Source organism: Phasianus colchicus, chromosome Z, assembly GCF_987193195.1.
Source record: "Phasianus colchicus chromosome Z, bPhaCol1.hap1.1, whole genome shotgun sequence".
NCBI classification, from domain to species: Eukaryota; Metazoa; Chordata; class Aves; order Galliformes; family Phasianidae; genus Phasianus; species Phasianus colchicus.
In genome coordinates, this window is record NC_143476.1 from 63435782 (window position 1) to 63451430 (window position 15649).

The 15649-nt window shown below is 36.1% G+C and overlaps 1 protein-coding gene across 4 annotated transcripts in view; it reads right to left on the minus strand.

The window, feature by feature from the left end:
• KDM4C (lysine demethylase 4C) overlaps positions 1-15649 on the minus strand; it is a 301499-nt gene that overhangs the window by 15526 nt on the left and 270324 nt on the right. For all 4 annotated transcript variants that reach the window (XM_090131682.1, XM_031606168.2, XM_090131683.1 and 1 more), the window contains one exon: positions 10941-11111. In XM_090131682.1, coding sequence (XP_089987808.1) covers positions 10941-11111 — 171 coding nt within the window. The remainder of the gene's footprint in view (positions 1-10940; positions 11112-15649) is intronic.

Here is a 15649-nt window from a genome sequence, read left to right on the forward strand (position 1 = left end):
TTTAAATCTCCAAGCTTTAGACTGTATTCTAAATAAAATATTTTTGTTTGTTTAAATTGTATTTTAATCACTGCATTTTTCTCAATGTCACTTAGCAAAATTTTCTCCATCTTCTTGACATTTCTGTGCTTTGTTTGCTGATTTGCTTTATTTTGAGAACAAAACAGAAAATGCCTCATTGTTTATTAAAATTCTGGTGAAATACCAGTGGCACTATAATTGATATGAACAATGCAGGGCTAAAGCGGGTACATGCGGCTCTTGAAACAGGTTCTTTGAGCTATCACATACTTATAATACTATTCTTGCTGTATGATTCTGTAATGCAGCAAAAGAAAAAAATATACGTAAGTTGTATAAATAATTTTCATTACTGGTAAAGAAATAGTATGGAATTTTAAAAAATATACACAGAATCTAACTGATGTTATTCTTCCCAGATGCTATCCGTTTGAAGACTGCTTGACAGTTAGCTCAAAGCTTGACAACGCAAAATATTTGTATCAATTAGTTTAGATGAATATATTTTTGCACTTTGAAGTAACTCATTATTTCTATACCAGAAGACATCAAAACCCTCCAGGAAGACACTCTCCAATCAGTCAACTGCAGTCTTAGATGAAGGTTGCATGAGAATCAATTTTGTTGTGCTTCTGCCTTCTGTATCAGAAGGCTCTTGAACCCCACTATGCTGCTGTCATGACACTTGTTCAGAAGAAATGGCTAAAGGCAGAGGTAAGTACAGTCTGACTTCAGCCTCTACTGTGCCTGATGATACATATCCTTTACATATTGTTCACCCTCATTCATAAGGGTTAAGGTACAATATTCTAATCCTCCTCCTGGAAGACTGAAAGCAGATAATCTACCCTGAGGTTTCAAAGATCAAAGAGAAACAGATACTGAAGAGATGAAATATAGCTAAATCAGACTCCCTAATTGCAATAAAACTGGCCTTCCTATCCTGCTTATCTCACTTTTATTTTACATACCAACACTTAATTTGTGTTTGCAAATCCATAAACACAGTTAAAATCAAACTGTGAAATAGAAACTGTCCATCTCTTACCACCTCCTTCATTCTTAAATTCACAAGAATGTTTCAGACTTTAATATCAATGTCTCTCTATCAACTATTTGTATGGAGAAAGCCAAAACACTATCTCATTTGAGCTTTTACATTAAAAATTACCTGGTGTCTAAAAAGTAACTTGAAATTTATTCATAGTCTCCAGAACTTGATAACCAACATTTCTGCCCTCTTATTCTGGAGGAACTGAAATTTATTTCACAGCAAAATGGACATTAATTGTAGAATTTCAGAAACTTCAGTGGAAACAGTTACTTCTGACAATACAGACAAAACATGCTCTCTACATTCATTTCAACTGATAAGACTTCAGCTGGATTTCTCATTCCCAGAATCACAACATGAAAAAAGTATGAACAACCTTAGCCTAAACGTAGGGCTACTGCACAGAAATGATGCTGCCACTGACTTCAGTTAGTCCTATCTAAATTCCTTTGCAGAATGGCCTTGGGGACATTTAACTCTGACGTCTGGGCTGAGCAGAGCTACAGTGAAGGCACCTTTCCTGCTCTGCCTCAGAAGCCTTGTTCTCTCAAGGGCTTGTACAGCAGTAGCTAACTTTCAAATTACAAACTGAATTTAATTTACTAACCCAATTCATTGCTACTAGGATACCTGCCATGAGATATAGTGCTCTCTGCACTAATATGTGAAGACTGTTTGAACAGGAAAGAATGCAGAGGAACTGAACATGTGGTGAACAAGCTGTCATCAAGAGTTAGCTACTGCTGTGCAAACCCTTGAGAGAACAAGGCTTCTGGGGCAGAGCAGGAAAGGTGCCTTCCCTGTACCTCTGCTCAGTCCTGACGTCAGAGCTGAAATGTCCCCAAGGCCATTCTGCAAAGGCACTTAATACAAGTTGTCTCCTCTGTTTATCTTATTTCAGCTAACATTAAATTTCAACTTTAGCATTAGTGATTAAGCTCCCACGGTCATGCTTACCAGTAATTGTTTTATAAGGAGCACGACCAATGTGATTACAAGAGCACCTCTGATTTAGAAAAGCTTGTCATACAGACAAATAACATACTGCAGCTGAAAACAGTGAATATATCTACCAAAACTATTAAAGCAGAAGTGAAGACAAAGAACTGTAGAAACTCTCTGAAATCAACTGCTGATGTCAAAAGACTGTCAAACTGTTTTTCTTTGAGAAACTGATAGTATACAGTACTCATGCAAATTTTTAGAAACACAAAATTAGGTTTCCTACGTTCCAAGACAATTTGAATGAAAAGGATAGTGGTAGCTAATTTGCCACAGTCAGAATTTTATCTAAACAGGAACAGTAATTTACAAAGTGCATTAGCATTTGAAAGAGCAGGCCTGATTCCCAGGAGTGCAATTCTGGTTTTCAATTGGTATAAATTCAATGAAATCACCAGATTAACAGAATAGTTTCTGTAATTCAACAAATTTAGCATTGGATCACAGACCTCATAGTATAAAAATACTTTGAACTCATGCATATTATGTTGTCCTTAAAATGTTGCTGATTCTTCTCTTACAAAGTGAATATATTTTTTCACTAAAGGGAAACTAGAAGTCAAATAGAATCATGCATTCCTTAATACACCAAAAATTTTTTACTTTATATATTTTAGTCGTTACATAGTCTTTCAGCAATAACACGAATTCACAAATAATACTAATTGAGAAATGCAGAATTGCCCAAAAGACTGTAATTCTAGCCCCTGATGTAGAACACAGCTTAAGATGTCCACAGTGGTACTGGGCATCACAATAAAGTGAAAAACAAAGGATAGTAAGGAAGTTTTACTGTGGGTACAAGGTGGTCCATGAAACAAAACTTACTGTCTCATAAGAGCAGTGTGAAGGTGAAATTGGCAAGTGCATCAGAGTGTCTGACTCACTGTGCTTGACTGAAGTACATGGTCTCCTTCATGCAGCGGAGAAACCTTGCAACAGTTACTTGAATCCCACCATATCCACAAATTCCCCTTTGCTCAAGCAGGGAAACCCAGAGAAGGATGCCCAGGATCATGTCCAGGCAATTTTGAAGATCTCTGAGGTGAGAGACTCCATAACCTCTCAGTAAAGTCTCTCACATTGCTCAGTCAACCCCAAATCAAAAAAGAAAAATTAAAGTATGGCACTCCCTGATGTTCAGGAGAGACCTCTTACACTTCATTGTGCACCTATTGTCTCTTATCTGGTTACTGGGCACCACTGCAAAGAGTCTGGCTTTCTCTGCACACTTCAGGAATTTAAATACATCAACAGAATTAGCCTGAGCCTTCTATTCTCTGGGTTGAATAGTCCCAGATTTCCCCGTCTTCCGTAATGGAAAAGATGCTTATCATCCTGGTGACCTTTGGTTGTACTCTCTCCAGTATGTTCATGTCTCTCTTTCCCTGGGGAGCACACTTCTGAAGACAAGTAAGGATCTACAGGCTTAAACTTCCTAGTAAATCTATTGCACTCAGAGGACTATGAGGATTTTATATTCTGTTCCAGCCGTTAATTTTCTCCCCCCAGTATAACACACATGGCAAGGTGGGAAATAATCCACTTCTGAAATATACAACAAACAGTGTAAATTGCCAGATATGAAAATCCTACAATTATTGGTACCTCAGAAAAAAGTTGGAAAGGCAAATAATGCTGCTCCCTCATCCTAAATTCCCACTTGATCTGTGATTCCTATCTGATTCCAGATATTTTATTGTGCCCCACATGCTCAACATGGTGGTATTCATCATGGTGCTGGATATGGACAGACACTCACTTCTGCAAACACAATAAACATTTCAATGCATTTCTGTATCTTAGCTGTTTCACTGCAAAGTCAGCCATTTAATCTTAAACCACAAAGTAAAAGATTATCTTTCATTTTGTTTCTTCTGCTCAGCTGTGACATTACCATCAATTCATGTAAGTTCTGTATTGATAAGGTTCTGTAAAGCATTGTGTTAGAAAATGGAACAGACATTATACATAGGAAACTGTACAAAGATAATACTTACCTTTTGAGGTTTAATTTGCTCTTAATCCATAGTGTATTCAATTCTTAGTTATCTATTATCTTTCTACTGTAAGAGGAAACTAAGAAAAAGCAAAAACCACAGAAAAAAACACTTGTGTTTTCTATTATAAAGTGAAAATATCTCAGTTAAATCAATACATTTATAGTACCGTACAACAAATTTCACATTAGAAATAAGCTACTGCATATTTTAATGCTCTGGAGCCTCAAGAGTTACAAGATGGAATGAAAGCCTCCACTAGGAAGGTACCTCTTTTCTACTTTTCAAAGAGTCTGATTTCAACTTACTAAGACCAGAGCATTAAAAACAGAAATTCATTACTGTTAATATTCAGATGAGACAAATAATGTCTTGTATGTAAAGCACAGGATAATCTGTATCAGCACTTGCAAATCAAGTGCAGAAGTTCACAATTAAAAAAAAAAAAAAGTGCAAAAAAGTGACATCAGTTTTTCAGAACATATACATATAACTTTTTAAATGTATTTTAAACAGATTTAAAAAAAAATAATTCAAAAGAAGAACCCAAATTTCCTCCTCAGAGACGGTTCACATGACTTTCAAATGTACTTTCCAGAATTTTTCAGATGTGTCTGCCAAAGTCCATATTGTAAAAATTGCCGAGTAGTAAGTTCAGCTATATAGCAGATATACAATGCTGAAAAAAAATATAATTGAAGAAGCTGAACATGAGTAGCGCAGCATTTAGCTCAATATCATCTCAAATTTTTTAAAGTTGCTACCTATTATAATTAATTGTATCTCTTTTCCTACATCATTCGCCTAGTTCTGAGAAATTTTTTACTACATTTACACCAAATATGATCTATCCTCTTGTTCCCTATCCTTTATGTTCTCAGAAATTGCCAGTACAGGTGATACTGAAGCACATCCAAATTATCTGAAGATTGCATGGAATGAGTATCGATTCAAATGTTTTAATTTCCTTGGCCATTGTACAGGTAAATGTCAGTATATTAAAAGTGAACAATATTCTATTATTCTCTATCAGAAATCGAGTGGATCTTTCACAGATGAAAAGAAGAAGGTATGCACTACTATTTAAGGTTTTGATTTGAACAGGTAGGCAAGAGAGGTAAAAGGAGAAAAGAAACCTAGAAAAGAAACTACTTTAAACCAGTCAGGAGTTCTGTCATTTATAATGCCAGACAAGATTTATGGGAAAAAAAGTTACTCAAGTCTGATCTGTAGGACACAGCATCCTTATGAGATTACCAAGCCTTCTATTTTTCTGTTTACATGGACATCAACACACTGTCAACACACTATTTCCAAATGTCAGCTGTTCAAGCAGTCCATTGTTTGAAAATCAATAGCCATACATGTACTAACATACAGAAATGGAGAAGCTTATTAAGTGTCCGCACTTCATCAGTCCACACTCCTGTAGACATAATTTTGAGCTCTGAATCTCTATGTCTAATCTTTGTAAGTTTCTTCACAATTGTTCTTTCTTTCCATAGGCCTAATTTGCCAACAAATTCAGAAATAAAGGAAAAACCCTTTTTCTCTGAACTGTCCCAGCATTTATTGCACCACTGAAAGCCACTTGTCACAGACAGATAATGTCAGTAGTAAAGAAGTAAGACTTTTCTTGAAGCTATATGCCAAGCACTGACATTCAAAGGCCCCAAAGCACTACCTTTTTTTCCCTACCCATGCAAAAAATCTCACCAACATAACCACATTGCAGTTTTAAATTGATGTTCCCTTCAGCCTGCCTGTAGAGGAAATAATTTCTGAAGAAATGCCCAGCTAAATCCCACTGGTTCTGTATCTCAAAGGGGGATGAAGCAAATTTGTTCTGTCTCTCAGCAGCCTTACAATAATAACCTCAGGACAATCTGTATTCTTACCCCTACACCTATGCCGCAATCAGTTCACTTCATCTTGGACAACTTCCAAGATAATAGATGCCTATGCGGCTTCAGACCTCGGGAAGACATATAAGCTAGAAAGAATCATTCAGAATATCAGTAAGTCTGTATCCAGCAAGAAAGAAAAGATAATTGGCAAGCCTATGCACACAGTATATGTATACACTGGAGTGTGAGCCATGAGTTACTGAAGTTTTCATTTCATAATTTTGTAGAGGTGTAAAGTGAGCATCTGTCAGCAGGGACTGAGGTAGAGAACTGCAAGAAAAGTCTGACTGAGAAAAGTTTTTTTGAATAGCTTCTCAAATTACATTGATATTATTCAGGTAGGTCTTCCTACAAATACTAGTAACTAAAATGAGCTCAAATTTATTACAAAGAAAGGAGAAGATAATAATTTGGGGTTCTGTGAAATTTAGGTGCACATTGTGAAAAGTTGTAGCCTTCTTGATAATTTCAGTGATGTACTTCAGCTGTCAGAATTCTGAATAGTCCTATTCCTCCCTTTTCTGGTAATGGTGATTTTAAAGTATTGACAGACATAAAAAGATAGAGCGTAATCTACACTGTCCTCCTGATGGCAAAGGCTGTCTTGGATGCACTACTGAAAGAAGATACTTAAACTAGCATCAGTACAATTCTGCTGATTAAGGTTAAGGTTTCCACATATCACTGTGGGTGTGTCAGAAAACAATGTCAGACCCAAAACACACAAATCAAGCTACTTGTTAGATAAGCCAGCTAGTCATGCAAAACTTCCTTGTTCCTGCTTTTGACAGGTGCAGTATAGATGCTGTCTTAAACTACACTTCAACAATTTTTTAATAGTAAAATTACGGCATTCTATCAATACTGGAGGAAACCATCATAACATGGTCTGAAAAACAAACTCATGGACTCCTGAATATATATCTCCAAACACCTGATCATACACACCTCAATTCCACATCCCGCAAGATGCTATTGCATAATAATGAACATTTACAGCAACATTCCATCAGCTGAAAGAGCATTTAGGATGTGTCAGGCTTTTGGCTGGCAGAGATCATTTTTGTCACTCATATGATATTCTCCTTTGGCTCATATGATGTTCTCCTTTGGATTTTTTATGGAAACAGTGCTGAGCACACAGCCACATAAGAGCTGTTGCAGAGCACGGCTTCCACAGAGCCAAGGACGTTTCTGCTTCTTATGCTCTTCTTCATGCCAGAATGCTGGAGCTGCACAAGAAGCTGGGAGGAGACACAGCCAAGACAGCTGGCCCACACTGACCAAGGGGATACTCCATACCACCCAGTGTCAAGCTCTGCAACAAAAGCTGAGCTGCAGAAGGAAGAATGAGGGCATATTGCGAGTGACAGTGTTTGTCTTCACAAGGAATTTACGTGTGATGAGCCCTGCTTCCCTAGAAGTGCTGGAGTGTCTATCTGCCTGCCTGTGGGTAACAGTGAATTAATTTCTTGGCTTGTATTGCTTGCACACACAGCTTTTGCTTTACTTCGTAAACTCTCTTTATCTCATCCTATGACTTCTCACACTTCTGCCCTTCCAATTCCCTTCCCAGTCCCCTGTGGGGACAGTGAGTGAGTGGCTGTTCAGTGCTTAGCTGCCTCCCAGAATTAAACCACAACTGGATGGTATTCAATTTATTGCTTTTAATCAGTAAAGTCCATTTTGGGTTGTAGGCATGACAACCCACAGATCAGCTTACAATCTGTATGGAGAATCCCTAGATTTATAAACTTGACGGTAAACTAAAACACAATGTGGATATGTCACAGACAGGATGAGTAAGTACTCTTATTTTTATTCACCTTGTTTGCCTGACAGCCACAAGTGAAACCATGACAGCAAACAATTCTGTTTAAAATGGCAATTGGAGAACCACAGTAATTAGTTGGGCAAGTGGCCTGAAACAATGTCTGGCATTTCAGGAGAGATCTGCTCACCTCTCCTGTAATCAGACATACTCACATACTCACCATTAGGCAAAGCATGTTATCTGTAACCTCTTTTCCTTCTTTTCTTCCTTGGAATAAATAGAATTTGGTGAAACCATTTTTTCCCCAGTCAAGTATACTGCAAGGCCTCCTTGTTTAGCTGAGATTTCAATTGCATAAAAAACATAGAAATAACTGCATCCTTAGCTCTAATTTCAAGCTATATATATGCATACATATGTGTGTGTGTACAGTTATACTTGCTAGTAAGCAATATTGACAGCTACAATGTAGAGAAAAGCAAATAAATAAACAGTTAAATAAATCTGACTGAGAATATTAATTTACAGCAAATTGCTGTGCTGTACCACTCAAGATATGGCCATCAGGCATGAAAAAGAATTGAGCAGGCCAAAGATCTGTGACATTTCCTGATGTGGAATTGGTATACTGACATCTGTCCTGCCGACCTGGATGGAATTCCTCCTGTTGTTGAACTAGCAGCTGTATGGCAAGCTAGAGTACATCAGTCCTTCAAGAAGTAGCAAGTGACATGCTTGTTGTTTCTCGGAAGCAGTTACTCAGGACAGCATATGCACTCCTCCCTTGCATGTTGGCATCGTTAAGGTAACTGCTGCAGCTGCCATGTCACACCCTTTAAGATATCACATACTATCCCTTCACTGCAGTCTTTCCAGCATTTGAAGAAGAAGCTGTCCCTCTGTTTCTGCCAGAAAATACGTACCCATAGACGCTTCTCTGCACCCTCTAACAGTTACCAGATAGAAGGGAAAGCTGGCTTCTTAGCACACCAAAATGCTGTCTAATAGGTTTCAACACTGTAATTGAGAAGTGATTATTCAAATTCTGTCAGAAATTCTGACAAGGCAGAAATCAAACACAATACAAGCAATAGCTTGAAATAAAAGGAATCTATATTGCTACATCTATATATCTAACACCTACAGCTAATAAATCCTGATCTGAGTAGTAAATGTCAATGCAAACAGTAAAAAATCCACATGAGAACAGAACAATGTACACTCTGTTTTGGAAGTTATTGAATGCTTACACACAAACAGTTTCAAGAAGCTTTGAGACTGAAATTTCCCTGCTCCCTGTTTTCCTTCTTAAAAATAAATCACTGTGTCTGAACACTGGAATTGTGGTCTATTGTGAGCTGAGCTGAAATTATGTAGAGGATTCAGCATATACTGGGAAAGCAGAAAGCTGCTGCTATCTTTGTGAGCTAGTTGAAAAGTGAAAACAGATTAGAAAAATAAGTTCTTCAATAGGCAGCAACATTGCTTTCACACCAGATTTGATGAATAAGTCTTCCCGGCGGCACTAACACCTGATACGCACATTGCATGGATTAGCAAGTTTTAGTCCAGGCAGAAGAAAAAACATTTTTTTCCTCCCTTCCAGTAACGGCTGCAGGTGTATTATCTAATGAAAACACAACAAGATTTCTCTAAGGAATGTGAAATTCGTTTGGTGTTTCCATCAAACAATTATATGTTGTTCATCCGCTATCTAGGAAGCACTGAGGCATATCCAGACCTGATTACATTTATTCTTAGCTCGAGATCAGAATACCCCACTAGGGTGGCAAGCAGTTTCTCATCTCTGCCATACCATGATGCAGACATATACAAAAGAGGGGTTTCTAATAACAATACAGCCACATTTGCTTAATAACTTGATCATCCTAAATCAAAGTTTGATCATTAATGGAGCCTTTTCAGAGTGTTTCAAATTAAAGGATAAATTTTCAAAGACATGTAGCGGGGAATTGCTAACTGTTTTCTATTAACAGCAGTGGGAGGTAAACAGCTCAATCCCCATATACTGCTCTGAAATGTACCCTCTCAAAATGCTCTATTTTCAAAAGGCAGACAACTTTTCAATAACTATGAAACTTCTAACAACAACAGTATCATTTCCACTGATGCTATCTGTCAGCTAATTCTACCGCCAGGAAAACATCAGGCCTGCAGAAAACAGAATAGTTCAAAGACATCTTTACAGTAAAGGAACACAGAGGAGCCCCTGCTAAGGGTTGTACCTCTGGAAAATATATTAATAAAGTATATATTCCTATGCACTGGTGTGTATGCCAGACTCTCCACCTCTGCACAGGGCAAAGTGAAACCAGTTTGGCAACACAAAGCACTTCTGAAAGCCAGTGTACCCTGGAGGCTCTAACTTCCAGAGATTTATCTGGAGATACACCAGAAAATAAGCTCAGCATAAAGAAGCGTCAGACATGCATGAAGGTTAAAAGAGGATCACTCATATTGCAGCGCAATCATCATGAAGCACCTGATGAACAGAACAAATGTTATCATCCAATCTACTCATCGTAAATGAGGAAGGAAAAGGAATATTTTCACAATTGTTTGTAAATTCTATTCGGAACCACTAACTAAGTTCACAATGTAGCCCTTAACAGTTCTGAAAAACATGGCAGCTTATATAAGTGCATTAGGGAAATAAAAATCTCAACTGCTGTTTCGAAATGCAGTAAACTACACATTCTCCTCCCTGATGATTTTTATCATTAATAATGTAATCTCACAAGCTAAACATCAGAAGGTGTAAACAAGTTGTTAGAACTGATTCATGAGTGCTATTCTTCCCATTACAGCAGGATTTTTCTATTCAGCAAGGAATTTTTACAAGTTATCTCTGAGAGACAGATAAGGATACATGGAATTCCCTCTCTCATCTCCTTTATTAAATACATATTTCTCATTTAATTAAAAGGCTTTGTAAGATTACTTCTGATACATTTGGTCAAATGGCAAAGACTAATTAGAACAACCACTATTTGGAAGCCCATTAGAAAAGAATCAATCTCAGCAGCAAAAGTAACAAACACAAACCAAACATTATCTCCTCAAGGTCAAAAGAAGTAGTTCAAGATGCTCCATCTTGCTAATCTTCAAAAACAAAAGGTGAAGAGTAAAACAAACCAAGCCCTCTCTAAGAAAGTACTTACCACGATATCTTCAGGAAAAGTATCCCGACTAAAAGAACCATCATCAAACATGACTTCATAGAAAAGCTGTGATGTCACTCCAATGACTCTGCAGCTGTAGTATCTCGTATTCCTATGTTTCGCTATGACCGTCTGCCCAACTGTAATGGTCTTCTCACATGCTTTAGTTCTCTTGAAAAAAAAATTAGAAGAAGAGCTTACTCATCAGAATTGTATCAATGTTAAAACTGAATGAAAAATAACACTCAATAAAAAAAAACTTTAAATGCAAAATTGCTCCTTGCCATCACGGTCATACAAATTTAACAAACGTTTTCATTTTATGAGAAAAGAAACAGCATCACAAGAATAACAAATTATAGCATTCAAAAATATCTTTGCAGTTTATACCTTCTCACCATTCCACAGTAGAGAGAGAATATTAACTAACAGAATTTGTACATTTTCTTTGAAGTTCTTGAAGCATGGCAAAGTTAGACTGTGGTCTTGCATAGTTTTAGAAGGTTTTTTTTAAGTCTTGTAATGTGACATGATTTCTCATAATTACCTTGCTGTTTTCTGAATGGGATAAAAAAAACTGTAATGCATCTTCAGCTCATGTCAGCGCTGTCTGAGGAGTAGCATATCTGCTTGAAGACTTCAGACAGTACTGATCACTCTTCATTTACTCATTTAGTACATCAGTACCAATCATTTTTTCTCATTCATCACTTTGCATTCAATAGAACTAGTTATGTCAATCAGATCTGTGGTAGGGCTGATAAGTTATGCAAAAATTCTACATCAATAATTGTTTTTAATGTTTTTTATAAATAAAAGAATAGAACCTTGTAAATCAGCAGAGGCTTAGAAGCTCACATGATGCTGACAGTTGTTAAGCATCAACTTCCAACTGAAGTATACCCAGGAACTTTCCACTTAAAAAGCTATGTTCTTCACCAGGAAAAAAATATGCAGGTTGCCTCTTATTTACTTCCATGGAAAATACAAGACACAAAGAGCACAATAACACTGTTTAATAGAGCTTCTCATTCTGGTCAAACACTGAAAGACCTTCTTCCCTGCAATTTTGACTGTTTATTCATTACCTCACAAAGTTCCATTTCTTTAAACAAGACAAACTAATTGTGACCTTAGCTATATATGACTAGTTGAACTTTTCTTACAGTAGAAGATACAAAGGGGGCAGCTGCAACAGCATACAGAAAGCACTAATCATTTTATTAGAAATATTTACATAAGGAGATTGAAAAAATCTTATGACATATGCTACAGTAACTACTGATTTACCTAAAATTGCTTTTCAAACCTTCAGTGGCAATGGATTCCTCAATAAATACAGAAATCTAAAAGGGTCTCTGGAAAACCTGGGAAACACTCTTTTTAGCATTAATATCAAAGGGAGAAGAAAACACATCACCAGTTCTTTCTGTAAGACTGCAAACATTAATAGTAGTGTCAGTGCATCTGGAGAATAAAAAAATAACTAACATCTTCCATTTTTCTGGAGACTGTAGTCACTATCATGAGTCTTTCTTGTACAGGTTTCTAAGATTTAAAAATTTTAAATTTTTCTGCTTCTACAAACCAAATAGGAGTATTCTGTGCCATTTCTGGAGACAGCACACTAAATCTTTGTGTCAGAACTCTGCCTGACATAAGCATTTGGAGGATTTAGCTGAACTCCCCTCAGAGAAAAAAATCCAATACTGTTTCTAAAGTTTACTTCAAAATAGTTTTTTTTTTATCATATATATAAAGTCTTAAACAATTTAACTGGATTTTCCATTTTACATAGCTACTTATGTAGTTAATTCTCTTACTTAGTTTAACTGCAGAAGAGCAGAAGAAGGAAGAAACCATTTACTGCTGTTGCCACAGGAGTGCTAACTTATCAGTTAGCACTTCTTATCCAACCTTGAAACATAAGTAAACATAAATGTTCATTTACCAAACAATTCTTGACTTCAGTCTATTCAGTTACTTGAAAAAAATCAGAATCATAGTGGAGAGTATTAATTTTATCACTCATATGAAACAATTGAAAGTAGAAGTTTAATATTACACTACAATAATCTGAGGAAAATATCCCTATTATAGGGTTTAAATGTATTAAACCTTGAAAATGGAATTCTTCCAAGAAGATGGACTGGGAAAACATAATATGTCAAGAGACAATACAGGCTTATATGTGATAAAATATTCGGAGAAGGAATGCCAAAGCTCATTAGAACAAATAAGAATGAAAAAGAAACACATCCTAGCTCAAGAAGATAATTTTTAGTTTATTGTTTAGTTATCTTGTTAGAATACTTGATTTATTTTCCAGAAAAAATATTGACAAGCACACTCCAACAACGTATTGCATGTCCCAGAAAACATTTCCTGTCAGAAAATCCTAAGAATTTATTGATGTTAAGAATGTCATTTTTGATCAGTAAGGACAGTTGTTATGTAAGTCTATCAGATTAAAGGAACAGCTGTGGTAGTTACCAGATTATTGAGAAAGCTGGTTTAAAAAGCATGATTTTAACAGTACCTAAGCCAAGGATGAACGAAGATAGGAGCAGATATACAGAAAACAATGAGATGCAATGTAAAAAAAGTGAACCTCTCCTTTCTGCAAGACTCAAAAAAGCTAAGAGGAAAAATGACATTCTCCTGCATTTTCTGTATGTCAGGACTCAAAAATCTTGTAAAATAAAATAAGTATGTATACAGACGTATATTGAATACTAGCAGGTAGCTAGCCAGAAATAGTTATTTAATGGATATCCAAATATCTAGACACCCTCCCTTACTGCAGTTTGTAGTGGAAGATCCTTAAAATTCTTATTTAATTACAATAAAGATTTATTTAATTAGGAAACATGAACATGAGAAACATAACTCTCCCATCATCATTTTCTGCTCATTCCTCAGAACTGCAATTTGGGCACAGAAATGATGCATGACATTTCAAAAAATATGCCAGTTCATGATTTTTGACTCATCTATCTTTTCTATGGCATGCCTCTAGACTCCTGAAAATGTTGAAGCTGGCAGTAGTTAGCAGACAGTGGCATTGTATTCACATGTATTCAACAAAAAAAGGATCAACAGTTTCCCCTTTACAGTATCCTTTCATTCACTGTATGCTACGGAGATAAAAACTGTTTAATAATAGCAAATGATAATTTAAAGCATATCAGAAGCAAGCGTGTAACTGAGGCTGTCTATATACCTCTTCTGATTGCACTTTCAAAATGAAATATCACAGATGGACACATTTGCTTCCAGCAGACTTTCTCTGACCTTCAGTGCACTTTTTGCTAATCCTGTATGAATTCTTTGGCGTTTTTTTTTCAACAATATTGCCACATATAACGTCTTTTTCTCATTGTCTTGTGTATAACAGAGATTTAATCAAAGTAAGTCCTTGTGGAGCACCTATTCTCAACTGTAGTTTCAAGTGTTCTGGCAATCTGATGACAAAGGATGTGAAGGATACATTTCATGCCCAGAAATAAACATGGTTTGACCATGGAAAATTCAAAAAACATGACCTACTGTCTGTTGGCAGCAAATCACAGATCCTACTTCGTAATTTGCATACTTGCACTCTGATTTACAAGAATAAATTAATATAGAGTGCAACAGGAATAATTCAAACCATCCTGCATGAAACAGCTTTTCTGCTAGCAAACCTTTGTATCATTTCTGAAGCTGTACCTTCAACAAATACATATACTTAGTTTTGAGTCTGTGCATATCTAAATAATGTATTTTTGAAACTTCATCTCAATATTAAAAAAATCGAATTCTTAACATGTGTGTATTGACTTCATTTTACATCACTACCTGTATGCAAGAGTAAGGCTTTTCCTTTTGATTGTCTTTATGATGATTTTTCCCCAGAAGACTTGCAAGTATTTTCCATGGCTGACATTAAAAGAGCAGTCTAGGAAAAAAAACCCCAAAAACCGTAGATAACCGTAGAAAAGCAAGATGTGAAAAAGAGTTGTGAAAATGTATCAAAGAATGATTTCAACACAATTTGTATGAGATCGCAACAATGAATTATCTCGACAAAAATTTCACTTCATCACTGCATTAAGTGCTTGCCTGAGGTGAAAAGATATATTAATATCAGTAATAATAAATTTTTATCTCACATAGTAAGTTTGTGAGTTTCCTGTTGAGCAACTTCCTTGATTTACATTACAATACTGCTATGGATATAAGTCACAATTTTTCCTACTCCTCTTGGTTGCTGAGTTTTGTGTTGTTTGTTCTTTTTTAAACTTGAAGGAAGTAGCAATCAAAGATATTCCCTGAGCATTTAGGCACATACTCACATCTAGAGGTTTTGTTAGTGAAACATCGGACAACTGTAATTTTTTTTCCTTGAAATGGGGAGAAATAGCATCCTTGCTTTATGTGGAGTGCTTTGAACTACTAAATATAAGGAGAAATTTGTTCTTGCTGAAAAGATGTATTTGATTCCTGCAAAATTCTGCAGAGTGAATCTGCATGTCCCTTGTTCTATTTGTAAGCAAGGAAATGAAAATAGACAAAAATCTGTCACTAGAATAAAGATGCACAGTTCTACCTAATAGCGAAGAGCAATATAACGTCTGCACAAAAGACCAGCTAATAGCTAAGAAAGGTATAACAAGAAAAACAATGATAACAAAAATCCCAAACCTTAAAGGCATGATTAGGTAATT